Source organism: Theropithecus gelada, chromosome X (assembly GCF_003255815.1).
Source record: "Theropithecus gelada isolate Dixy chromosome X, Tgel_1.0, whole genome shotgun sequence".
In the NCBI taxonomy this organism is placed as follows: Eukaryota; Metazoa; Chordata; class Mammalia; order Primates; family Cercopithecidae; genus Theropithecus; species Theropithecus gelada.
The window spans coordinates 152,002,853-152,030,706 of record NC_037689.1 but is presented as its reverse complement, the minus strand read 5'-3'; the positions used below and the strand labels follow the sequence as shown (position 1 = coordinate 152,030,706).

The following is a 27,854-nucleotide window of genomic DNA, read 5'->3' as shown; positions in this document are numbered from 1 at the left end:
CTTGAGAGCCCAGGCTGTGGGGCCTGATCTTGTCTGGAGGCAAAGAGATGGGGAAGAATGTTCTAGGCAGAAGGATCATCAGGTGGACAATGGATTGTAGGTGGGGAAGACTAGGACCTGGGTGATCATCTCTGCCTGTGATAAGAAAGGTAACATTTCCACTTCAGACACATTGGGTGTGAGGTAATAGGTGTTGCAATTCCACAAGGTCAGAGACTTTCATCTGCTTTGTTCATCCTGTGCCTTTGACACCTAGAAGCACGCGTGATATACAGAGACTTCTTAATCATGCCTTGCCACGTTGTTAACCTCCAGCAGGTAATATGACCATTTGCTCAGTATTTGTCTTTATTCCCAGTGAGGCAGGGGAGAGGAGGACAGTGAAATTCACACTCATCATCGGTGCTGCCTGTTAGTAAATGTGAATTTGGTGTGCTGGGAAAGTGAAATGTCATAGTTTTATAGCCTTTAGATTCTGGCCTTGACCTCCTGGATGTTGCGCACTGTCTTGTAGCACGGCCACCTCCTCTGGACCTGAGAAACCTCTCCACTATCCGGGAGCATGCATCTCTTACCAGGACCCGCACTGTGCCTTGGTAAGACTGATTGCTCGAAAGAGCCTCATCCAGCACAAACATGCCTCTGATTAAATGTAGTTGAAGCCCATTTGATCTAGTTTAAGCCAAAGGAGGGGTGAGGTTTATGATCGAGAGCAAGAGCTGTTTTATAGATCACAAAGGAAGGAATATGACTGGGTCTCCCAGGACCCTGGAATCAGGAACTAGTGTGCTGTCGGGAACCCAAGGAATCTGCTCACTTCTGCTTCACTCTTCACATCTGTGCATTTCTTTGTCTTTGCAGTATTCTTTTCTCTGTCGCACAAACCCCATGGTCAAAGATAGCTGTACCATACCCCCTGAACTTGTTTACATGCTACAACTGCAGTACCAACAGATGGGCTCTGAATTCAGATTTCCTGGGGAGAGAGAATTGTGTTCCCCAGTCTCAGTGGAACCGGCTATGGCCCAAGCCCAACTTTGTGAATGGGGTAGGACAAGGGAGTTCCCAGGTTCATGGGCTGGGTAGACAAACTTCAAAATGTAGTTGCACCCTTTCATCTCACCTTTTAGAAGTTGCCTATTTAGTCCTGAGCGTGGCTCAGGAGTTTCTCGGTTCACTCTAAATGCCACAAAACACAATTGCATTGTAAAGCAGAATTCTGCAATGAGCTGTATTTCCAGCCAGGACTGTGACTCAGCTCATGCTTCTGTCTCAGAAGAAGGATGGCAGTTGATTAGCGGTGTTGTGTCCTATCAGAGGAATGGCCATACATCCTCACTTTTCCTTACATTGAATAGAAACAACAAGGCCCCAAAGGAGTTTATTTTGTTCTAAATGATATGATGCCCTCGTCCATTTAGAAAGCTCAGGAACTGTGTCACATAGAGGGCCTGAGAAAAAGCAGCCTTTGTGAATTGGGAGCCATTTGCCCCAAAATGGAGCAGAAACTGTTGGGCATTTTCTGCGTCTTCAGGAATTGCTTTGGCCGGAAGGAAGTTGTGTCTGGAAGAGGAGGACTGAAACCCCATGAGGGCCATGTTAGTTCCTGGCTGGCTTTCAGAGCAGCTGTAAGACATTGCTTTGACCTCATCTATATTTTTATTCTTAGCAGTCGAACCAGCTTTCTCTCTCCAGAAAGAAATGGTATTAATTCTGCAAGATTTTTTGCTAATCCTGTTTCCAGAGAAGAGGAAGAAAGCTACATCGAAATGGTAATCTTATATTTTTCACACTCTTCTTATCCTTCACCCCAACCTATATTCTTATGAGCTCATTAAAAAGGAAACACAGCCTTCAGTAAGCCCTGTGCAATTTTAAAACAACCACTTGATCGTAAAACCAGGCCATAAGCTTTTCTAGACTTGGAACAAATCAATTTGGAGTTAGCTTTTTTTCTTGCAACATTCGACTCCTCATACCATTTTGAGATTGCAGTATTTCAAGATAGCCCAGGGCTGAGGCTTGCTTAATTTGAAAATGGAAATGCCAGCAATTCTTTTCACCGAGGCTGTGATGTCCTGTTTGACCTCAATAGGTTTGTAGTTCTCTGGATGTCCAGAGTTTAAATTGTAAAAACTCAACATATTGCATGTTCCCTTCCACCAGAACACCTGGTGGCCCTGTCCTGACTGTTTCTGAACCTTCCTGGAGGATGAATCACTTAGAATCCCATTGGGAAAGGTACAGTGCCCTGGACTGTGAGTGTGTATTAGCTTCTGGAAGACTCCTATTATGGGATCTTTCTATAGACCTGAGTGGATGCAGACTTGATTAACCATTCGCAGTTAAAGAGTCCTGATGTTTCCCTTCTAGCCTGTTGTTCCTTCTATTCTCTTCATCTTGGATGCTATTGAGAACATGGGCTTTTGAAGATGGAGAGGGACTTTTAGCACCTCTGGCAATTAGAAGATACTTTAGCCATGACAGTGCCTGTTCTGCAATTTAGAAATGTAGGGAACTCAAGAGAGAGCTTCTGTTCGAACTGTGAAATTTTGAAGAGATCTTAGAAGGACAGTGTTCAAGGCACTGTGACAATATACTCTTGAGAAGACATTTCTGCCTTCCTATATGCAAGGATAATCAGCAACTGAAAATCTAAAAATAGTAATCTCCAGTTAAGCTATTATTAAATGCTTCATTTTGCCTTCTTATTTTATTCAAATTGTGCTGTAAGTGCACTTAACCATATGCAGATGCAAAGTGACTCATACACAAATCTGTTACGGTCTTCCCAATATTTCTCACACTTAGTAATGGCCCTTGGGAAATTTCTAGAAGAAAACACTCTTATAAAGTGATGCTTAACAGCTGTGCTCTGTCTCCAGAGAACAGAAAAAGGAAGTGAATCTAAAACCCAATGGAAGCAAGTGCAGAGTCATTCCAGATACCAACAGTTCATTTCTGATCTTTGATGTTGTGAGAAAGATCAGTGTTTCATTAACAACAAAGTTAAGAATCGTTTGTTTGCCTAGGTTTATGATCACTGATCAATGACTGTCTCTGTGTATTAGTAGGCAACATGACACAGCAGATTAAGAACCCAGAACACTGGCTGATAGTAGCTATGATCTTGGGAACTGTCATATAAAAATGTTTAAAGGCTATCCCATCTTGTTCAATTGTGTTTTTTTAACTTTAGTAATAAGACAGTTTCATATGACTTTGATTTACATTATTTCACTCGTGCCACATAACAGCCCAATATGGTAGTCAAACCTAGTATGATTTGACTTTGATTTTGCGCATAAGTATATATGTTAAGTTGTTTTTTTTTTTTTCTCTTTAAGGGCAAGTTCTGATCTGAATGTAGTAATTAAGGCCAGGGGCTGAAACACAGTTTTGCTTTACTGAAATACAAGTTTTGCCATATATTCTTCTTTAAATGTTTGTGAAATTATAGAAAATTTAGAAGAATAAACATAATTTTAATATATGGGATTTCTTCTCTATCACTTTTTCAAGCCCTTTAGTTTCAATAGTTTTGTAAGGCTTTTATAGTAGAGTTCTAGACTCTTAAATCTCACATTAATTTTGTATTATGGTATTACATTACTTTTAAGTTTTTAGATCATTTTTACATCATACAGTGAAATTGACTTTCTCTTGGTGTGCAGTTCTACGAGTTTGAACATATATAGAGATTTGTGTAACCACCACCGTGATCAGAATACACAACAGTTCCAAAATCCCTCATGCTACCTCTTTACAGCCACATCCTCCCTTCACCTGTAACCCCTAGCAACCACTGATCTGTTCTTCATGACTATAGTATTGTCCTTTCAAGAATGCCACAAAAATAGAATCATACAGTACCTTTTAAAACTGGCTTCTTTCACTCAGAATGGTTTTTTTGAAATTCATCCATTGTTACATGTATTAATAGCTCCTTCCATTTTATTGCTGAGCAGTGTTCAAGCATATGGATGTGTCACATCTTGTTTGTCCCCTCACCCATGGAATGACATTTGGATTTTTTTTCAAGTTTTTAGGCAATTAGAACTGTTAGAAGCTTTCTTTTGCAGTTTTCAAAAAATACTTTTCTTGTAGTAAAGTTCTACTTTCTGTCTCTATGAACTTACCTAATTCTAGGTACCTCATATAAGTGGAGTCATACAATATTTGTCCTTTTGTGTTTGTCTTCTTTCATTTCGTCTAGTGTTTTCAAGATTCATCCACATTGTAGGATATATCAGAATTTCATTTCTTTTTAAGGCTGAGTAATATTTAACTGTATAGACTACATTTTGTTCATCCATTCATCTGCTAATGGGCATTTAGGGTTGTTCCTACCATTGTCTATTATGAATAGTGCTGCTATAAACATTGGCATACAAGTGTATGTTTGACTTCCTGCTTTCAATTTGTTTGTATATATATGTAGAAGTGGAATTTCTGGATCATATGGTAATTCTATACTTAACTTTTTAAGGAGCTACCAAACTTGTTTTCCACAGTGACTGCACCATTTTACATTACTGCCAGTAATGCACAAGGGTTCCAATTTCTCCACATCCTCACTAACACTTTTTATTTATCTTTTTTTTTTTTTTTTTTTTTTGGAGACAGAGTCTCTCTCTATTGCCCAGGCTGGAGTGCAGTGGCACAGTCTCGGTTCACTGCAACCTCCACCTCCCAGGTTCAAGCGATCCTCCTAACTCAGTCTCCCAAGTAGCTGGAATTACAGGCGTGTACCACCATGCCCGGCTAATTTTTGTATTTTTAGTAGAGATGGCGTTTCACCATGTTGGCAAAGCTGATCTCGAACTCCAGACCTCATGTGATCTGCCTGCCTTGGACTCCCAAAGTGCTGGGATTATAGGTGTGAGCCATCACGCCTGACCTATTTATCATTTTTTATAATAGATATCCTAATGAGTGTGAATTGGTATCTCATTGTGGTTTTCATATGCATTTCCCTAATGATTAATGAACATCTTTTTATCTACTTATTGGCCATTTATATATCTTCTTTGAAGAATTGTCTATTCAAGTCCTTTGCATATTTTTAAGTTAGATTGTTTCTTTTTTTGTTGTTGTTTAGTTATAGGAATTTTTTTAATGTATTCTGGATGTTAACCGCTTATCAGATACATGATTTCCAAATATTTTCTCTCATTCTGTGGGTTCTCTTTTCACTCTCTTGATAGTGTCCTTTGATGCACAGAAGTTTTTGATTTCAAAATTTTCTTTCCTTTTATTGCCTTGCTTTTGGTGCCATATCCATGAAATGGGATGCCAAATCCAATGTCATGAAGATTGTCTCCTATGTTTTCTTCTAAAGGTTTTATAGTTTTAGCTCTTATGTTTAGATCTTTGATCTTTTTTGAGTTAGTTTTTATATATGGTATAAGGTTAGAGTCCAACATCATTCTTTTGCTTGTGGACATTCAGTTTTCCCAGCACCATTTGTTGGAAAGACTGGACTATCCTTTCCATGTCAAATGGTCCTGGCACTCTCATTGAAAATCTCATTGAAAATCAACATATGCAAGGATTTATTTCTTGGTCTATATGTCTGTCCTTATGCCAGTACCATACTGTTTTGATTAGTGTAGCTTTGTAGTAAGTTTTGAAATCAGAAAGTATGAGTCTTCCAACTTTGTTCTTCTTTTTTATGATTGATTTGTCATTTAAGGGTCCCTTAATATTACATGTGAACTTTAAGGACAGGGTTTTTTATTTCTGCAAAAAAAATGCCATTGGAATTCTGATGGGGAATGCTTTGAATCTGCAAACTGTTTTGCATAATATTATCATATTAACAATATTAAGTCTTCCAATTCATGAACACAGATATCTTTTCATTTACTTATGTGTCCTTTACTTTCTTCTTATAGTTTTCAGTGTATAAGTCTTTGCCTCCTTGGTTAAATTTATTCCTAAGTATTTTGTTCTTTTTGATGATATTGTAAATGAAAATTTTTTAAAATTTCCTTTTATGATTGTTCACTATTAGTGTATAGAAATGCAACTGGTTTTTGAGTATTGATATTATATCCTGCAACTTTGCTGAATTTGTTTATTTTTAATTTATTATTAGTTTTTGTGTGGAATTTTTAGGGTTATCTATACATAAGGTTATATTATCAGCAAATAGAGATTACTTTACATCTCCCTTTCCAGTTTGGGTGTCTTTTCTTTCTTTTTCTCACCTGATTGCTTTGGCTAGAACTCCCAGTGCTTTGTTGAATAGAAGTAGCAAAAGTGGGCATGCTTGCCTTGTTTCTGATCTTAGTGGTATTTGACAGGTTTCTACATGGATAGACGTCTTCATTTCTCTAGAGCAGTGGTTCTCAGCCAGTGTTGATTTTGACCCTAAAGGCATATTTGGCAATGTCTTGAGACATTTTTGATTGCTACAACTTGGAGTGGAGGAGGTAGTGCTAATGACATCTAATGGAAAAAAATCAGGGGGACTGCTATACATCCTACAATGCACAGGACAGCCCTCTCAACAAAGAACTATCCAGCCCCAAATGTCATTAGTTGCCACAGCTGAGAAATCCAGCTCTAGAATAAATACCTAGAAGTGGTGTTGCTGGGTCATCAAATATATGTTTAACTGAGTCATCAATTGTTTATTTAGCTTTGTAAGATACTGCCAAAATGTTTTCCATAATGGCTGTACCATTTTGTACTCCTACCAGCAATTTATGAGAATTCTGGTTGCTCCACCTCCTTTGCCAGCATAGTTGGTATTACCAGATTTTTAAATTTTCTACCTTTTAATAGATGTATATCAGTATCTCAGTATGGCTCTAACGTGTGCTTCCCTAATGGTAAATTATGTTGGACATATTTTGGTGTGTTTACTTGCCATCCATATATTTTCTTTGGTGGAGTATCTGTTTGATCTTTTTGCCAATTTTTAAATCAGGTTGTTTGTTTTCTTACATTGAGTTTTGAGAGTTCTTTATATATTCTGTGTACAAGTCCTCCAAAGGGGCTAGGCACGGTGGCTCACGCCTGTAATCCCAGCACTTTGAGAGGCTGAGGTGGGAGGATAATTTGAGGGCAGGAGTTCGAGACCAGCCTGGCCAAATGGTGAAACCCTGTCTCTACTAAAAATACAAAAATTAGCCAGGCATGGTAGCATGTGCCTGTAGTCCTAGCTACTCGGGAGGCCGAGGCAGGAGAATCGCTTGAACTCGGGAGGCAGAGGTTGCAGTGAGCCAAGATCATGCCACTGCACTCCAGCCTGGGTGACAGAGTAAGACTCTGTCTCAAAACAAAAACAAAAACAAACAAACAAACAAAAAAAAACAAGTCCTCCAATGGATATATAATTTACAAATGTTTTCTCCATATCTGGAGCTTCTCTTTCCATTCTCTTCTGTCTTTTGCGGAGCAAACATTTAAAATTTAATTAAGTCCAATTTATTGATTTTGTTTCCTTAATAGATTGTTATCATGTCTAAGAACTCTGCCTAACCTAATTCATTAGAATTTTCTCCTTTATTTCCTTCTAAAAGAATTATGGTTTTACATTTAGGTCTGTGATCCATTTTAAGTTAATTTTTGTGTAAGGTGTGAGGTGAAGTCGAAGTTGACATTTTGCATATGGATGGCCAAATGTTTCAGTACCATTTATGGAAAATATAATCCTTTCTTCACTGAATTTTCTTTGCACCTCTGTAATAAATCAGTTGGGCATATTTGTGTAGATTTTCTATTCTGTTCCATTGTCTGTCTCTTTGCCTATACCACACAGTCTTGATTATTGTAGCTTTGGAGTAAATTTTAAAATCAGGAAGTATATTTTCTCTAACTTCATTCTTGTTTTTAAAACTTGTTTTTGTTATTCTACTTCCTTTGCCTTTCCATGTGTAATTAGAGTCAGATGTTCTTTATCTACAAAGCTATCCTGCTAAGACTTTTTTTTAATTGGAATTGCATTAAATCTATAAATACATTTGAGAATTGAGTCTTGACTATTCTGAATCTTCCAGTTAGTGAGCACAGTATAGCTCTCCATTTATTCAGATTGGGTTTTTTTGTTTTTTTTGTTTTTTTTTTGGACGGAGTCTTATCTGTTGCCCAGGTTGGAGTGCAGTGGCACAATCTCGACTCACTGAAACTTCTGCCTCCTGGGTTCAAGTGATTGTCATGTCTTAACTACGCAAGTAGCTGATATTACAGGCACACGCCACCACGCCCAGCTAATTGTTTTGTATTTTTAGTAGAGACAGGGATTCACCATGTTGGCCAGGCTGGTTTCAAACGCCTGACCTCAAGTGATCCATCTGCCTCAGCCTCCCAAAGTGCTGGGATTACAGGCATGAGCCACCACACCCGGCTTATTTATTCAGATTTTCTTTGATTTTTTCCCCTCATAATTTTGTAATTTTTACATAGATCTTATGCATGTCCTATTAGATTTATATCAAAGTATTTCATTTTTGGAGCTATTATAAATGGTATTTTTAAAATTTCAGCTTCCAATGACCCATTGGTAGTATATAGAAATATGATTGGCTGAGTTTAGTGGCTTACACCTGTAATCCCAGGACTTTGTGGGGGCTGATGTGGGAGAATGGCTTGAGCCCAAGAGTTCAAGACCAGACTGGGCAACAAAGTGAGACCCTGTCTCTACAAAAATGTTATTAAAAATTAACCATGCATAGTAGCTGTGCCTATAGTCCCAGCTAATCAGGATGTTGAGACAGGAAGATCCCTTGAGCCCAAGAGTTTGAGGTTGCTGAATTAACTTATTGATTATAGGAAATTTTTATTTTCTTCAGATTTCTTGGGATATTTTTTCTTTTTTTTTTGGGTAGAGACAGGGTCTTGCTATGTTGCCCAGGCTGGTCTTGAACTTTTGAGCTCAAGCCATCCTCCCACCTCAGCCTCCCAAAATGCTGGGATTATAGGCATGAGCCACTGTGCCAGGCTTTAAGCCAGTCTTATATTCTCTAGATAAACCCCATTTGGTCATGGTGTATTATTTCCTTGTATATATTGCTGCATTTCATCTGCTAATATTTTGTTGAGGATTTTCATGTCTGTGTTCCTAATGGGTGTTGATCTTTAGGTTTTTGTAGTGTCTTTGTGTGGTTTTGTTATTAAGGTCATGCTGGGTTCCTCGGGAAGTGTTCTCTCCTCTTCTAATTTCTGGAACAGATCGTGTAGAATTAGTTTTGTTTATTCTTTAAATTTTTGGTATAATTCACCAGTGAAACCCTCTGGGTGAATTCAATTTCTTTAATACACGATAATCATCTATTTGATCTCGGGTGAATTATGGCTATTTCCTAGGAGTTTTCTAGTTTTACCTTCACATTTAGATTATATCACCTTGAATTAACTTGTGTGTGCTGTGAGATGGGGGTCAAGACTCATTTTTCCCCGTATGTTTATCTAATTGGTTGGCACCATTTATGTAAAATGACTATCATTTACTGACTATTCGGCAGTGCCATCTTTGCCATAAATCAAGTATCCATATATGTATGGGTTTTTTTATGGACTCTTAATTCTATTCTGTTGGTTTCCCTATCTTTGAACAATACGAACTCCCTTAGTTGCTATAGCTTTATAAGACTCAATATCAAGGAAAGTAAGTCCTCCTGCTTTGTTTCCCTCCTCAAGGTTTTTTTTTTTCTTTGACTTTTCTACTCCCATAAAAATTTTAGAAGCAATTTTTTAATTTCTACTAAAAAAGGAAAAAAAATACGGTTCTTGGCAGGAAGGGTGGTCAAAATTACTTTATTCAACATTACTGGAGGTGAAACTACATTTATTCTATTTTTAAAATTTGATGGGACACTGGTAGGCAAGATAGCATGAAAAACACCTCTTATTATAAATATGATACATTTTTAAATCTAAAACTCAGCTGACAAGAAGGGAAGGGAAAACAAATCTCTGGGGCCAAAAATATTGAGAAACGGCAACCTCCCAAATTAATACGAATTGCAAATAATAGAATCAAATGTGGAAGTAGGCAGTTTTTGGAAATACTGGGTTTTGAATATAAAGTAAGTAGTTTTACTATATTTAAAGAAATAAATGAGAAATTGAAAGTTGGATTAAGTAATGAGATACTATTAAAAATGACCAAGTAGATTGTAAAAGACCATTTACAACTTGTAGAAATAAAAACAAGAATGAAATTAGAAACTCAGTGGATCAGATAAACAGACTAAGCACAAAGAGTGATTTAGTGAGCTGGAAGATAATTTATGAAGAAGTTACTAATAAATCAGACAAGGAGTTAAAAACATGGAGAGTATGAAAGAAATTTGGGACATGGAAGATAGAATAAGAAGGTCAAATATTTGTATAGTCAGAGTTTTTGAAGGAGATTATAGAAAAATAGGAGAGAAGCAATATGTCAAGGGATAATGCTAGAGTTGCTCACAATTCATGAAAGGTACCATTCCTCCACAAGCCCAAAGACTTACAAGCAGGTTAGTCTAATAAAATGTTAGTGGAGTATACATGGTGGGTATATTTTCTTTAATTTGGCTGAATGCTGGAAAAATTTTATAATAATAAGTTTAGAAAAACCCTACAAAAGTGAAATGAATAAAGGCAAGAACAGAAACTAACAAAATAAACAACAAAATCAGAGAGGATCAATACAGCTGTAATTGGCTCTTTAAAAAGACTAAAATTTAACAAAACTAATAAAAAAGATATTAATTCAAGTAAGTAATATTAAGAATGAAAAACAGATAATAATTGCAAATACATGAGAGATTAACTGCCTAAGAGATTTTTGTGAACAACTCTGTACCAATAAATTTGAAAACTTTGGTTATAGGCAAATTCTCTGGATTAAAAAAAAATCAGAAATTGACTCAAGTAGAAGTAGAAAACCTGAATGTTTATGTACCTATTAAAGACACTGAATCAGTAGGAAAATTTGTACTACAAAGGATCATAAGGCCCAAAAAACTTTGCAGATAGTTTCTACCAAAAAGAAGAGATAAGTGCAATCTTATATAAACACCTACCAGGAATGGGAGAAGAGAATATTGCTCACCTTACTTTATGAGGCTAAAATAATTTGATAAAACAAATAGCAATTACATAAGTAGAAAGTTGTAGGCCAATGTTACTCATGGATGCAGATTTTAAAATCCCACAGAAGAGTATATCTAACCAAATACTCATACACAAATGTTCGTAGAAGCATTTTTTCATAGTAGCCAGAAAGGGAAAACAACTGAAATGATCATCAACTGATGAATGTGTGAATAAAATGTAGTATAATATATAATGAATAATATTCCATTGTATTATGCAGCCATAAAAAGAAATAAAGTACTGACACATGAACCTCAGATGGAAGACTGACCACAAGCCTCCAGTTTCTCTCCATCCCCAAACACCCTCTAAAATAACAGTAAAGAAATCTGTTAAAGGCATAAATCCACAAAGATATGAAGAATTGGAGAAGAAAATAGCAGTAGCATATTGGAAACTGGAATGCAGGTAGATATGTAGTAAATGACTTACAAGACCCCTCCCCGCCGCAAAAAAAAAATAAATATTAAATGTGGTGGAAGGCAGGCAAGAAGCAACTTGACTTAGACTACCCAAAGAATTCAGGAATTGTCCACAGTAGGTAGTTCTGAAGTAGGGTTGAAGGGAAAGTAAAAGAAGTAGTAGTGGTCAAAGGCATCAGGTAAATTCCAAGATCCCTTCCCTCACTCCATGGAGGTGAAACACTGTGACTTTCCATCCCCCATCTCATAGAAAAGTTGAAGTGCAGTCTCTCTGGAGAGAGTAAAACAAAAGATCTCTGCACTGGGGGATACTAGACATATTTGACCATGAATGCTATACTAACAACAAGGTGATTAAGTAAATAGGCATAATGGATATGAGAACCGTTCTTAAGCCCTTTTCCAGAATGTTGACAACCAGACCTTTACAATTGAGTTTAGATATTAGAAAATATTTCTCTGGGCTATTTGAGCAGCCCAAGTGGCAAAATGTAGTTCCTAATATTGAGGGTTACTTAAGATAACCACCCAATGGGATCACCCTGCAGAAAACTCCAGAGTTGACAAACACCATCCATGTACACAAAGCTTCATGTTAGCTTTTTGGTCTTTCGCTCATAAGTATAAGCAACAGTTAGTGATTTCATGTGACATTTCAGGAGAACTCTAGCATGAAAGATTGAGACCAAAACAGGTTAGACGAAATAAGAACTATGCCAGAAGGAAAGACCTTTTAATTTATTTTTTATTTTATTTTTTTGTGAGGCGGAGTCTTGTTCTGTCGCCCAGGCTGGAGTGCAGTGGGGTGATCTCGGCTCACTGCAACCTCTGCCTCCCAAGTTCAAGTGATTCTCCTGCCTCAGCCTCCCGAATAGCTGGGATTCCATGTGCACACCACCATGCCTGGCTGATTTTGTATTTTTAGTAGAGACAGGGTTTCACCATGTTGGCCAGGCTGGTCTTGAACTTCTGACCTCCAGTGATCCGCTCACCTTGGCCTCCCAAAGTGCTGGGATTAAAGGCATGAGCCACTGTGCCCGGCTAGGAAAAGCCTTTTTAAAACTCTATTATTACCAATATTCTCAGGGAGATGAGCTATTACAGCCATAAACCAGGAATATCTATTAAGTCAACCAAGCACATTAACAGATTAAAGGAGAAAAATGATATATTATCTTACTAGATACAGAAAAAGCATTTGATAGAACTCATCTATTCATGAAAAAATCTATTAGTAAACAAGGAATAGAGGAATTTTCTTTAACGTCATAATAAATGAAAAATGAATCTTATAGAACCTATAGTAGATATACTCAGTGGTTAAACACTAAAAATATCTCCTAAAGAAACAAAATGAGTAAGAATGAGAAAGGAAGGAAGAAGACAAACAGTGATTATTCATAGATGAAGTGATAACTCAAAATAATCTGCTTATATGAGTGATAACTCGAAATAATCTACTTAGAAATAATTAGAATTACTAAGTTAGTAAAATAAATAATTACAATTAATAAAAGCTATCAAGATTGATGGATATAAAGTCAATATACACAATCCAGTTGGATGTCTATATAATGGTAACAAACAGAAAAAAGAATTTAAACAAAACTTACCATTTATAGTAACAACAAACTGTAGGTATTTAGGGATAAATCTAACAAAAAAATATTGTGGAGAAAATTATTAAAATTTATCAAAAGACATTAAGGAGAATGAAATAAGTAGAAAAGTAGACCATGTTCCTGAATAGGAAGACTCAAATATTAAAGACATTACCTTACCAATTCCCTAACAGAGATTTTTGAGGAACTTTGAAGCTGATTCTGGGGGAAACTAGGTTATCCATGTTGAGTAAAAACAACAACAAAAATGGAATGAATTTTATTTCTATTGCACCACCATATACAATATTAAAATCAGTTCAAGTGAGATTATTGCTTAAACATGGAGCAAATTATTACAAAACTTTATAATTTCAGGAAAAAATATAGATAAATAAATTATGACCTCAGCATAGGGCAGGATTCCTTAAACATAATGCAAGTGCAAGCCATGCAGGAAAAGATTGACATATTACATTAAAAGTATTTCTTAGTTAAAATAAATCCCATAAAAAGAAATGAAAAGACAAGAAGCTAGACTGTGATGAGCTATCTGTAACATACATGATAGCAAATGATTACTCTCCAGGGCATAGGAAAAAGTACTCAGGGTAAGTAAGAAAAATAGACAAATAATTCAATACAAAAATTAACCAGAAACAAGGCAAAAAAAAAAAAAAAAAAAAACAAACCCAAACAGGCAATTCACAGAGGAGAAATAAATGACCTTTCAACATCTGAACAGGTACTCATACTAATTAATAATCAGGGGAATGGAAAATCAAACCACAGTAAGATACCATTTTACCTGTCTTAGGTAGGAAAAATGTTAAAACGTCTGACAATACCAAATGTTGACCAGGATGGTACACGTGTAGATTGGTTCACTCTGGAAAATAGTTTGGTGATGTTTAGTAAAGTTGAAGATGGTCATATTCTATAACCCAGTGATTCTATTCCCAAGTAAATGCCCTGGAATTTCTCCCACAGGTGCATGAATGTCCATGGCAGCATTGCTTGTAATAGCCCCCAAACTGGGAGCAACTCAAATATCCTTTGATGGCAGAATGGTTAAATAAGTCATACAATGGAATATCTGACCCAGTGCAAATGAGTGAAATAGGGCTAATGCATCGACACAAGTGAATGTGGAGTACCTAATATTGAACACAAAACTGAAGCCACCCAAAATGTATACAATATGATTCTGTTGATATGACATTCAAAAACAGGTGAAAGGAAATAGTCTGTTATTTAAGGATACTTGTATACTCATAAAACTATATTTAAAAGTAAAAGGAGTGGTAAGCACAAAATTCAAGATAGTGCTTTACCTCTTGGGAGGAGAAGGAAAGATAGTAGAGGGGAAACAGCTTCAAAGATATAGATCAGTAGCATTTCACTTCTGAAGCTGGGCCCTGAGTTTCATCTGTGTTATAACTGTATTGTGCAAATTATATTTAAATGCATTTGGGATGCCTTCACGAGAACTTAATATGCATAGTTGATCTCGTCAGGGTTTAATCTCTAAAGTATCACAGGCCTGTCAGATTCGTGAAGCAAATTCCTTTTTGAGTGAATTTTGGCATACTGTTCCCATAGTGAATAATGGTATAGTTTCACTGTGAAGGCCAGACTGGCTATATTCTGTTTGAAATTACAGTTCTCACTCAGATATGCAGGCTGATTGACTCAGGTCTCATCAGACTATTCTGTTACGATATGACGGTATCTGCTTGGGTGAAACCACAACTTGCCCTCCTTCCCTTGAGCAACCCAGATAGACATCATTAACCTGACTCCTGCGATGTTGGTTCCTAGGAGGAGCACCGAACAACCAGTTCCCTGAGCAGTGGTGCTCTTACGTGGACAAAGAAATTCAGCCTAGATTATTTGGCCCTGGACTTCAATTCAGCATCACCAGCCCCCATGCAGCAGGTAGGAAGGGCTTTGCGTCTGAGAATCCCCAGGTGATTCCATTTCTGCTTAGACTTTTCTGATGATCAAATCATGCATATTCTCCTTAGAAAGTGTGAAAAATGCAGACAAGTATAATGAGGAATATTAAAATCAGCCCTAATCCCATCTCCCAGACAGAATGAAATCTTGGTGTATTTCCTTCTAGGGTGTGTTCTTTGTGTGTATATGTATAAATAGATGTGATATTCACACTTCAAAATTTGGACCATAAAGTTTATAGAAAAATGTCTCAGGCAGAAATGAGGGTGAGGTAGAGGACCCTCCAGGTGTAGGAACATCCTGTTTAGGGAACAAGTAACAGCCTAGTTTGGTTAGACTTGAGGGAGCAGTGGAAAGAACTGTAAGTTGGAAGTGGAACCCCTTAGTAAGGGGCCTTGAATGCCAAGTTGGGCAGCTACCCCTTTGGGTAGAATTCTCATCTGAAAAATGGAAATCAGAAATGACAACACTTATGTCAAGGACTGTTGTGAGGATTAATTGAGTTAATACATGTAAGTCATCATAGCTGTGAACTAGTATCACCCACTGTACAGCGTAAGGAATGAGTGCATGGGAAACAATGGAGGACTTTCCTACTCTTTTGCTGAGGTAACTCCTACTTCTTTTCTACTTTTAATATCATTCCAAAAACCTGATATGAGACTGGAGAAAAGCTGTTAAGAAGGGTGGGAGCAATAAGTATAAAAGGAGCATTACTCAGTTTTGGTAGACTATGCACTCAAAGCAAACAACCCCCAAATCTCATCTACTTTCAACACAAAGGCTCTTTTATTGCAGGCCAGAGCCTTTGTGTTCCAGTCCAGGGCCCAGGCAACAGAAGCAGCCCCCATCTGAAGTGTGCTGGCCTCCTGGCAGAGGAAAAAGAGAGATTGCAGAATCACAGAATACCTCTTTTCTCCTTAGGATTGGAACATGTCACTTCCTTTTTGTTATTGTTGTTTTATTTTCATGAGACAAGATCTCACTCTGTCACTCAGGCTGGAGTGCAGTGGCATGGTCATAGCTCACTGCAGCCTCGATCTCCTGGGCTCAAGGTATCCTCCCATCTCAGCCTCCCAAGTAGCTGGGACTACAGTTGCACACCATCACCCACAGCTGTTTTTTATCTTTTTAATAAAAAATGATCTTGATCTCCTGGGCTCAAGTGATCCTCCTGCCTTGGCCTGTGTATTAGTCCATTCTCATGCTGCTATGAAGAAATACCCAATTATAAAGATTCCTTTATAAATTACCCAGTCTCAGGTATTTCTTACCCAAAGTGCTGGGATTACAGGCACATGCCACCATGCCAGGCCGTGTCACTTCCACTTACATTATATTGGTCAAAGCAAGTCAAGTGGCTAGAGCAAAGTTGAGGGAAGCAACGTGTTTTTGTGCACACGCACGCGCATATACAAAGTATAAAGCTTCCACACAAAGAAAAGGGCAACAAATATTTAACAATGTAATTTAATACAAAAGGGTAAACATTTTCCTGACATTTTAAGTTAGATGTAATGAAAACCTTTTTGTTCTCCTTCTTCAGAAACTTCTCCTTTCAGAAGAACAAAGAGTAGACTATGTCCAAGTGGATGAGCAGAAGACACAGGCTCTCCAGAGCACGAAACAGGAGTGGACGGATGAGAGGCAATCCAAAGTATGAGAAACAGGGAAACTTGGGGCTCAGTTTGAGTTTTTTCTATTTTTTTCTTTTCAACTAAAAACACACTGATGGTCAACACAGGTCAAAACCAAGAGAGACTGTGTAGTTTTCAAGGTCTTGGCCAGAACCTTTAGGAAAGAAGACCTCTTTATACATTGAAGGAACAAAAGAAGGAAGCAGTTGCCTTCCTGAGGGGGCTCTGAGAGAATCTAGCCTCCCCCCTGTCTTATCGGAGCAAAGATTGGAGTGAGTGTTGCCCAAGATTATCACAAAGCCAAGACCCAGAGTCCGGCTTAGAATACAGTTGTCCAGGCTGCCAATTGCAAACTCATTCCTCTACCTCATACTTCCTCTGAGAATTTTGACAAAATGGATTAATTGGGTGAGCCTTGGAGACATGTGGGAAACACCTGCAGACACAAAATGAGTAGGGATCTGAACAGTTTTGATACTTGAAAGGTGTGCGTGTCAAGTGAGGGTTTCTTTGTGCGATGTTCAACTGGAACTCTATCATCAGTAGTTACAATTAGAAATACCTACTGATGGTCAGTCTGAAGGCCATTCTCATGGTCCCCTATGCAGCGTGTTTCCCTGTGAGCTGGCTAATGCTAGCAGAGGAATTTTTACCACCTTGGGGAAGGCATAGGTTGTCCCTGGCTATCCTATGATGGGCCCAAGCTTTTGAGTGATACAGAAAAATGACCAGGAAAAACCTATGAATTCCATTCTTAGGTTTCCCAGCCAATTGCTCCCCTCTGCTTGAGAAGTAACTAGGTACTGAGAGTACAAACACTCCCACTTTATAATGAGGGTGTCATGTCACCCCTTCCTTTACACGTCCTGGGGTCCAGGACACCCAGAATGAAGGTGTTAGTTGGGCATGAAGTGTTATTTAATGTCTGTTCTTGATCCTTCTGAGCACCTACAGCTGGAAACTAAGCAGATACTGGTCCTGCATTCTGACTGAGATTTTGTCTTCTTTATGAGGATAGATCAAATTGGCAGTCAGGCCCATGATAGTCAGTGCAGTTGGGGCAGTTGTAGACTTTGCTACAGGATTTCAGGGTTTCCAATCACCCCACAGGTAAGTAAATGCCAAAGTCGTCTTTCTTCAGACCATACAAGAAGTCATTTTGATTTTCAAAGAAGCCATATTGATTTTCAAAGAAGCAGGTTCTGGTGACATTATTTTCTTCCTTGGACAAAGTGGGGGAAATTTTCTAAGTATTTTAACTGAGTTCAGAGTCCTTAGTGAGCCTGGACAGAGCAAGGAGAGGTCTCCCCACTCCCTAAGCCCCACAGCCAGCTCTGCATCACCACACACAGCCAAAGCCGGTGAGGAGCTGCCTTCTTCCCCATGTGACTTGCAAAGAGACTCAGGCAAGAAACCAGGGCTTCAAACTGCCAGTTCCCATGTGTGGAGCACTTGTGTTAGGATCACTGATTATCTGACAAAGGCTGATGCAGAAAAAAATTGTAGGCCCAAGTGTCAAGAACCACACCAGATTGGAGATAGAAAAGAATAGCTGAAATTATGTCAGTAGTGAAATGTCACTCAATTGACCCCCCCAAAAAGAAAAGAAATCTGTTTCTACAAAACATTTCCAGAAACGTATTTATAGCATGAAGAAATACACACATGGGTAGTGTGACCTGTTTGGATGTGATTACTGAAAAATGGAATGCTCTGAATAGGCACTCTCTGCATTAAAGGTATGGAAGGTGATAGGGGTCAGAATTTTAAAATTTTAATTTTGAAAATGGTGACTCACCCCTCATTTCCAGAGTGTATGCAATTGTGTCCTGCTTTGATAACTGTTAGAGGATGGCTATGCAAAAGCATAATGATTCAAGGAAACAAAGTACAGGTAGTTTTTGAGCTGACACCAGCAAAGGTACCATAAGTCAAAATATTGGTTTTGGTGGAGATGATCGATGTGTGTGTGAGAGAGAGCTATGTTTCTGACCAAGGGCCTGATGTTTGTTACAGAAATGATCCCAGAGACCTACAAGATGTGGGAATCAGCATAACAGGGCAATGCAGCAATTAACCCCACTTTGTTTTCTGTAGTTCCTTTTTGTTTCATTTTCTTCTGTCTCATCGCGTTAGAAAATTCCTCCCAGTCAGGAGTTGTCCAGTGCAGGACAGGGGACCCAAGGGTCTCAAGCTTGCAAGTCCAGAAGGTGACAAACCCAGGAGCACTGGGAGTTAAGCTTTCCTTGGGGAAGGAAGAGCCTTGAGGTCCAGCACACAGCCTGGCTCTAAAGGCACGAAGCGACCTGCCCACCGCACAGTCCACTTCACAGGATCAGCTGAATCATGACCTTTAAAAGTTCCAAGTTGACACTGAAGGCTGTCCTCAGACCTGGCTTTTTCCTCAGTCCCTGTTCATACCATCTCTGCACCCCCAATCACACTGATTTTTCAAATTCATTTTGTTTTTACTGTTTCATTTCTGGTGTTAATAAAAGTCTTATAAGGAGGAATCGTGACTTAAGTTCTTTTTTATTTAAGTGATGACATCCAATATAAATAAGGATCACGTTTTAAAAGTTGAATATTTGAAAATGGACTTCATAACCACTTTTACATTGAAGTACAACAAACTTAACCTGACTCACGTGCGTGTTATTTCACTGCAAACAGTTGAGCAGGTGTCTGTAATCAGTACTGCTTTGGCTCAGCCAAACCATATCTTGTCATTTTCTTTATTTCTTCGTTGGAAACTAGCTTTTATAATTGATACTAAAATCAGCTGCTCTTCCTGACACCATGTATAACATGACCTTCATGATTACTTGCATGAGAAGGCAACTGCCCTAGGCCTGCCTGTCCTCAGCAGGCGTCTCTTTTGCCACCACCTCCCTTTTCTCCATAGCCGAGTCTCCCAGATGCCCTGGGTGCTAGGTCGGTGGCATCTCGAGGCCGTGAAGCAAGGAAGGGACAAACAAAGTAGGGAGGGGACGGGCTCAGATTTGGGGGAAACAGACCAAAGGCATAGAGAGAACAGGCCTGCGGGATCCTGGGGCAGAGAGAAAGGACAAAAAGCCACATTAAATGCCTCACCCCTGGTGAAGTACGAGGCCAATCATGAACACTTTTTTCCTACACACACACTCTAGACCAAGTCTCCGACCCACAAAAACAGCAGGTTGGCCCATAAGGCCAACTGAGAGACTCAGACCCTCACATACATGGACGCTGGAGAGCCGCAGGGACTGGATGGCTGTGCAGGGTGATCAGGTGGACAAAATGATCCAGATGGATAAAATGAATCTTGACCCCACTCTGCCGCCACACATAAACACAGATTCCAAGCAGACCTCAGTGGGAAAGGCAGAACAATAAACTCTACGTGTTCCCTGTGCTTTAGGGGAGCCGTTTTGCTTATAAGCACTGTTTGCTTGTAAAGCACTGTCTTTGTTTCATGGTCAAAAACTTCTATTTTACTTAGTTTTGTTTTGTTTTGTTTTGTTTTGGCTTCCTCTTTCTTTATTGGGCACTTTGTAGATGTCACGCAGGTCTAAAAGTCACACTGTTAAATAATTATTTAAAAACTGACCAGGACGAAGGTCCTGGTCCAGAGCTCCAAACCAGAAGCAAAAAGGAATCGGGGCGGTGGGCTGGGGGTACTCCTCCAACATCACCAAAACCCAGAAAACGAGGATCCTAACCTCCTCTGCGGGCCAAATCCAGGGCTTGGGCCCTTGGGCTAACCTGCAGGTGCCTCTGACTGCATCACACTCAGAGTAAGGTAACCAGCAAGGGGCTGGAGGGAATGGCCAGCCGAGTCCAGACATGGACAGATGTAACTGGAAGGAGGACAGGAAACAGTTACTGTCCATCTGTAGATAAGAGAGTGCAGCTAAGGCAGGTTGAGGGGCAGGGGAGAGGCTGGGGGAGCAGTATTGCAGCAATGCAGGAGTGTAGCCCCAGGGTCCTGTCCTGAGCAGCTGGTCAGGGTAGCAGCTGTTAGTTCCCAGATGGAGCTCCTGACCCGAGAGGCAAGAGATCTAAGTCCAGCTGTTCTTTTAAATGCTGATGGTAATGCCCTATCTTGACATGACAGTGTTTTCGGATCATGCCATCTGTGGGTAGTAACTCTCCAGTTAGCAGCTTCAGAAGAGTTGACTTCGCTGCTCCATTGGGCCCTACCAGAGCCACTCGTGTGTCACGGTCAATTCCGAATTCTAGATTATTGTAGATGCAAGGCCTACTTTTGTATACTTGAAGCTCACATTTTGCACCATAATGACAGGTGGAGGGATCTTGCCACATGGTGGGAAATAAAATGACAGTGTCTTATCGCTCATGACCCTCTCTGTCAGTGCTGATGCCATCATTTTCTGTAGCGTCTTCTCCTTGTTCTGGGCCTGCTGGGCCAGCTTGGCACTGCCGTGACAAACCTCACAATGTAGTTCTTCATGTGTGCAATCTGATCTTGCTCCCAGTGAAACCTCTTCATCTGGTTCTCCTCCAGCTCTAGCCGCGTCTTCACATACTGATCATAATTACCCGTATAATACTTCAGTTTCTTGTAGTGCATATGAATGATGTTGGTACAGACACCACTCAGAAATCCTGGGAATGGGAGACGAGGACCAAGATGCGCTTAAAAGTTTTTAGTTCTTCCTCCAACCACATGCAAGCATCTAGGTCCAGGTGGTTGGTGGGCTCATCCAGGAGCAGCATGAAGGGCCAAATAAAGAGTCTTTTAGCTTCTTGCGCTGCGTGGCAGGTGTGAAACCTAGTCCATGTAAGATCCACGAGGCCCTCATCTCCATTGACAATTCCATTCAGTTCAATAAATATTTAATGATCACCTGCTACATAAGAGGTATTCTTATTGGTGCTGGGTATATAAGAAGGAGTGAAACAAATATGTCTTTCCTTAAGCTTCTATTCTGGCAGGATGTGGTGGGCAGTGTTGGTGCCCTGCCCAAGTCCTCTGGCACCCCTTTCTCTGATTCCATGTGCTCTTCCTTCTGAAGCCTACACCCCTGGAGCTCCTTCTCAGAGGATAGCCCCTCAGCTCCTGGAGCTGCTTTACCTGCAAGAGCAGAGAGCTGGAAATGGCTCGGAATTCACTCTCCCTACCCTGTGGAACCTGAATCTTTCCTCCCTCTGGAATTGCACCCTTGCTTGGATTCTTCTTTGCTCTGCTTTCCCCACTAGGGGTTCTCAGCCTTTGGGGCGTCCAATTTTCATACATTGCCTTCTTGAAAAATGGTCGCAACAATATTTTCTGTCTTGCTTGCTCTTTCAGCATCTAGCCACTCCCCATTAAGAGATGGAGTCTATGTCCCATCCAGTAGAACTTGGGTAGTGATGCTGTGGCCAATAGTGTATAGCAGAGGGGATTCTGACTTCTGGGGCCAGGTCATACATGATGATACATCTTCCACCTGATATATATATATATGTATCTCCTTGGAATCCAGCCATTATGCTGTGAGGAAGCACAGGCCACATGGAAAGGAACCAAGTCGCTTGGCCCTCAGACTATTCTGAGTGTTACCAGCTGGCAGCCAGCACAAAATTGTCCCCTTCCTGTGTAAGACATCTTGGAAGCAGATTCCTTCAGCCTTCGGTTTAGCCACCCTAGCTGCTGCCACATGGAGCAGACATGAGCCTTACTCCCAGTGGCTGCCCAAACTGGAGATGCAAATGATCATCATTGTTTTGAGTCGCTAAGTTTAGGGGTGGTTTGTTATGTCGCAACACTTACTAGACCACCAACCGAAGACAGAGGTGAGACAGGAAATACAAAACAAATTTGTACATTATACTGTATTTTAGAAGGTGGCAAGCAGTATGGGCAAAAAGAAAAGGGCAGTGAATTGGTCTGTGAGGGGTGCAGTTACATGATGAAGTAGGGTGAGGAGATGAAAATCGAGAAGATTTAAAGGAGATAAAGGAGCCAGCCATGAGCTAGATTTGAGAGAGCACCAAAGGCAGAGAGAGCAGAGTGTGCAAAAGCCCTCATTCAGCAGAAACCCTGGAATATTGAAGGTACAGCTGCAACACCAGGGTGGCTGGTATGGAGTTTGTAAGAGAGTATAGCAGAGAAGGTGGAGAGGTAATGGAGGATTCACAGATTACAATGTAAGGCCTTATTGGCCCTTATAAGGATTCTATCTTATCTTCTGAGTGAGAAGGAAACCAGTGAAGGGAATTGAGTAGGGGAGACATGTGATTGGACTTAATGACTTGAAAGGATCACTGTAGAGAATATATTATAAGAAGATTAAGATTAGAATAGGGAGACCAGGTAGGAGGTTATTGCACTCAGATAGGCAAGAGGTGGTTGTAGCTCAGACCAGAGTGGCAGCAGTGGAAGTGGTGCGATGTGGTTGGATCTTGGATAGCTTAGACAGAATGACAGAATTTGCAGAGGGATTGCATGTGGGTGATGAGAATAAGAAAGGAGTCAACAGTGACTCCAGGGTTTTTCACCTAAGCAACTGGATGGGAGTATTCTCTTGGATTTCCAAGCAGATCATTATTTTTAGTATATGCAAAAGCTGCAGAGTCCTATAGCTGGGTTCATTTCCTAGGGACTCATGACACTGTGCAACCCTCCTATGCCTCAGTTTGAGTGCATGTGTGTGAGAGAGAGCATGCCCACTCACATGCATGTGCCCCTTGAGGTTTTCCAACTGCAAAATGAGGGTTGTAACAGCCCCTAATATACCTAGAGATTATTGAGTCATGGTTGTTAGATGACATAAAAGAGGTGATACATCTACAACAGGATCTGACCCACAAAATATTACCACTTGTTATTTTTAATGGAAGTTAGATATTATTTTAAATGCTTTGCATGTTATAGCTGATGAAATCCTCACTATGTGGCAGATTTTATCAAGGCCAGCTTTATTGACAGGTGAATTTAAGGATCTGCTAATAGATGGTATAAGGGATGTGTGGCCAAGAGAGAAGTCTAAGAATTCAGCATATTATTTTTGATCTGAACAGCTGTCATTAATCACTGTGTAGAAGAGTTGGAAGTGGGGAAAGATTAGAGGTTCAGTTTTGGAGTGTTAATTTTATCTCTCAAGCAATTGCAGATGTCAGGATAGGCAGTTGGATCTATGAGTGTGGAGTGTGTCTTGGAGTCTAGGGACATAATTTATACACACACACATGCCCATGTGCACATTTAACATAATATCTAACTTTCATTATAAATAACAAGTGGTAATATTTAGTGGGTCAGAGCCTGTGTATAATTTATGTCTCAACATGAGTCAATACGCACGCACGCGCACACACACACACACACACAATTTATCCATGGGATTAGACCAGGATATTAAGAGAATGACTGTGAAAGTGAAGATGCCCTCCTCAGCTCCGATGTAATTGCCTTTATAAACAAACAGGTGAAACAATTCCCTGTATTTCTCATCTGTCCCTCTGTCAAGACACACACACATACTCATACTGCAACCCACTACATGGATTTCATTCCCTTTCCCCTCCCAGGTGTCTCCATCAACAGTTTGAGAAACCCTACCTTAGCTAATAGAGATGCAAATAGCAGACTCAATAAACTTATGGCCAGATGTTTTCTCTCAGGTGTCACAGATAGACTCTGCAGCAGGACTATGAAGTGCTTTATCTGTGTGTCAGAGGACAAAGCACAAAAGTTCTCAATTCCATGAGAGCAGCAAAGCCTCGCACGTTCTGTCCACTGACTGCAAGTGTGCCCGATAGAATATACTTAACACTACTAAACTGTACACATAAAAATAGTCAACATGACACCTTTTAGGTTATGTGTTTTGTTTTGTTTTTACCACAATTTAAAAAAACCTCAAGAACTGCTGAACGGACAGCATACACAGTCATCCAGATGATACATTCATGGAAAAAAGTCCCTTCCTTCCTTCCTTCCTTCCTTCCTTCCTTCCTTCCTTCCTTCCTTCCTTCCTTCTTTCCTTCTTTCCTCCTTCCCTCCCCCCTTTCTTTCTTTCTTTCCTTTCTCTCTCTTTCCTTCTTTCCTTCCTTCCTTCTTTCTCTTTCCTTCCTTCCTCTTTCCTTCCTTTCTCCCTCCTTCCTTCCCTTCCTTTCTTCTATGCCTTCATCCCTGTCTCCTTCCTTCCTTCCTTCCTTCCTTCCTTCCTTCCTTCCTTCCTTCCTTCTTTCCTTCTTTCCTCCTTCCCTCCCCCCTTTCTTTCTTTCTTTCCTTTCTCTCTCTTTCCTTCTTTCCTTCCTTCCTTCTTTCTCTTTCCTTCCTTCCTCTTTCCTTCCTTTCTCCCTCCTTCCTTCCCTTCCTTTCTTCTATGCCTTCATCCCTGTCTCCTTCCTTCCTTCCTTCCTTCCTTCCTTCCTTCTTTCATCTCTCTGTCCTATCTATCTCTATCATGAAAGAAAATGAAGTAATTAAGGGTAGGGCTTTGTAAACTGGAGTCTGGAGATTGAGAGAAGATTGCACTCACACCTGATAAAGTTCAAACCACGGAATGTTCCAGTAGACTTTGATACACACCTGAGGTCAATATCTGCCAGCCTTGAACGTCTCTGGGAGTACCCCCATTAAATAACCAGTCTGAACAAGTTTGTAATTTGGGATTTCTGCACAGCCAATGAACTGCCTCAGAAAATAACTTTTTGTGGAAATCTCCTGTATAAAATTTATTCTGCCCTTGCCTTATCAGGGCTGGCCTGATTCAGTGTACCTGAATTGCAATTCTTTGTTTCCCAAATAAATGTTATTTTCTTTGGCCTCTATGTCCATCTTTCTTCAGTTAACACTCTATATCTATCTCCATCTATCATCTCTATTATGTATCAAAAGCAAGTTAGTTTGTGGTCATGGAACAATATGAACACATTTATTGCCAGGGAAAAACAAAGTGCAACGTTCTCTCACAGAAAGTCAGACTGGCTTACTGATGATGTGGGTTACTTGGCATACATGTTTTGTCATTAGGATGAACTGAATGTAGACTCCAGCATTCCCACAGAATGCACTTCAAACACATATGCTATATACACTAGACCAGATACCTTACCCCTTGCAACTATTACACACTTGATAGCAAAATCACCTGGAACATATTTTCAGATGTGTGTGAGCAAGAAATATTTGAAGAACAGAGATATAAGAAGCAGACACACATCAACTTGGAAAGAAGCCTTGGAGCCATGCACAGGCAGGACATTGAGACCCCAGAGCACCTAGTGTAGCTCACACCTGCTTAATCTAATGTATTTCAAAATGACAAAATATACTAGTTTTAAGATATCAAACAGACACTATGTGATATGGTTTGGAACTGTGTCCCTACCCAAATCTCACGTTGAATTGTAATCCCCAGCGTTGGAGGTGGGGCCTGGTGGGAGGTGATTGGATCATGGGGTCGGTTTCTCATAGTTTAACACCATCTACCTTGGTGTTGGTGTGGCAATAGTGAGCGAGTGCTCACGAGATCTAGTTGTTTAAAAGTGTATAGTACCTCCCCCCTCTCTCTCTTCCTCCTGCTCCAGCCCTGTGAGACGTGCTTGCTTCCCCTTCTGTGGGCAGCAAGCCACCCAGGTGCCGAGGCGAGAGATCGAGGGCACGAGCTGTTCCAGTATAATAAAATATATAAAATAAGAATAGTTATACTAGATATAGATAATAGATATGATTATATATGAATATCATTAATCATTAGTTTGTAGCAATTACTCTTTATTCCAATATTATAATAATCCTCGCTCTACAATCATAACGTAGGAAAAGCCAGAGATAGGAGCTGAGGGGACGTAGTGAGAAGTGACCAGAAGACAGGAGTGCAAGCCTTCTGTAATGCCTGGGCAGGGCCACCAGAGGGCTCCTTGGTCTAGCGGTAGTGTCAGTGTCGAGGAAAAACACTCGCTCCTTAGCAGACTGGGAAAGGGAATCTCCCTTTCCTCGGAGAAGTTCAGAGAAGACTCTACTCCTCCACCTCTCATAGAAGGCCTGACATCAGTCAGGGCCACCCGCAGTTATCCGGAGGCCTAACCATCTCCCTGTGATGCTGTGCTTCAGTGGTCACGCTCCTGGTCCGCCTTCATGTTCCATCCTGTACACCTGGCTGTGCCTTTTAGATAACAGTAGCAAATTAGTGAAAGTACTAAAAGCCTCTGATATGCAGAAATAATGGCATAAGCTGTCTCTCTCTCTCTCTCTCTCCTCTCTTTCTCTCTGCCTTGGCTGCCAGGAAGGGAAGGGCCCCCTGTCCAGTGGACACGTGACCCACATGATTTTTACCTATCATTGGAGATGGCTCTCACTCCTTACCCTGCCCCTTTGTCTTGTATCCAATAAATATCAGTGCAGCCTGGCATTCAGGGCCACTACTGGTCTCCGCGTCTTGGTGGTAGTGGTGCCCCGGGCCCAGCTGTCTTTTCTTTTATCTCTTTGTCCTGTGTCTTTATTCCTACAATCTCTTGTCTCCGCACATGGGGAGAAAAACCCACCGACCCTGTGGGGCTGGACCCCTACACCGTTCACCTTCCATCATGATTGAAAGCTTCCTGAGGCCTCCCCAGAAGCAGAAGCTGTTATGCTTGCTGTACAGCCTGCAGAACCGTGAGCCAATTAAACCTCTTTTCTTTATAAATTACCCAGTCTCAGGTATTTCTTTATAGCAATGCAAGAACGGACTAATGCATTATAGTACTTGAAAAGCTCTTCACTCTTTCTTATTCATTAGGTCTACAGAGGTTTACTGTGTTAGACAGTCATTCCTTTTAATAAAGTCGTGCACCACATAATGACATTTTGGTTCACGGAAAACTGCATAGACCACAGCCGTCCCATAAGTTTATAATGGAGCTCAAAATTTCCTGTCACTTAGTGACGCCTTAGCTGCCACAACGCCATAGTGCATTGCCTTACTTTTTCTATGTTTAGATATGTTTAGATACACAGATACTTACCATTATGTTGCAATTGCCTACGGTCTTCAGTTCAGTCACATGCTATCCAGGTTTGTAGTTAGGAGCAACAGGCTCCACCATATAGCCTAGGTGTGTAGGAGGTTATATCATCTAAGTTTTGTAAGTACCCTCTAAGACGTTCACACAATGATTCAGTACTCAGAACGTACCTCTTTAGATATATTCGGTATCTTAACACTGAA

The 27,854-nt window shown here is 40.1% G+C and overlaps 1 protein-coding gene and 1 pseudogene across 3 annotated transcripts in view; one reads left to right on the top strand and one right to left on the bottom strand.

The window, feature by feature from the left end:
- Nucleotides 1-16,920, top strand: part of GAB3 (GRB2 associated binding protein 3) — a 68,913-nt gene extending 51,993 nt beyond the window's left edge. The window contains exons 7-10 of one of the 3 annotated variants that reach the window (XM_025372943.1): nucleotides 515-596; nucleotides 1,670-1,772; nucleotides 14,936-15,052; nucleotides 16,620-16,920. In XM_025372943.1, coding sequence (XP_025228728.1) covers nucleotides 515-596; nucleotides 1,670-1,772; nucleotides 14,936-15,052; nucleotides 16,620-16,736 — 419 coding nt within the window. In that variant the 3' untranslated portion in view covers nucleotides 16,737-16,920. The remainder of the gene's footprint in view (nucleotides 1-514; nucleotides 597-1,669; nucleotides 1,773-14,935; nucleotides 15,053-16,619) is intronic. The other 2 variants (XM_025372944.1, XM_025372945.1) reach the window with 2 other exon arrangements.
- Nucleotides 16,921-19,572: 2,652 nt separating this feature from the next.
- LOC112615314 lies at nucleotides 19,573-21,515 on the bottom strand (annotated as a pseudogene).
- Nucleotides 21,516-27,854: the final 6,339 nt, after the last annotated feature.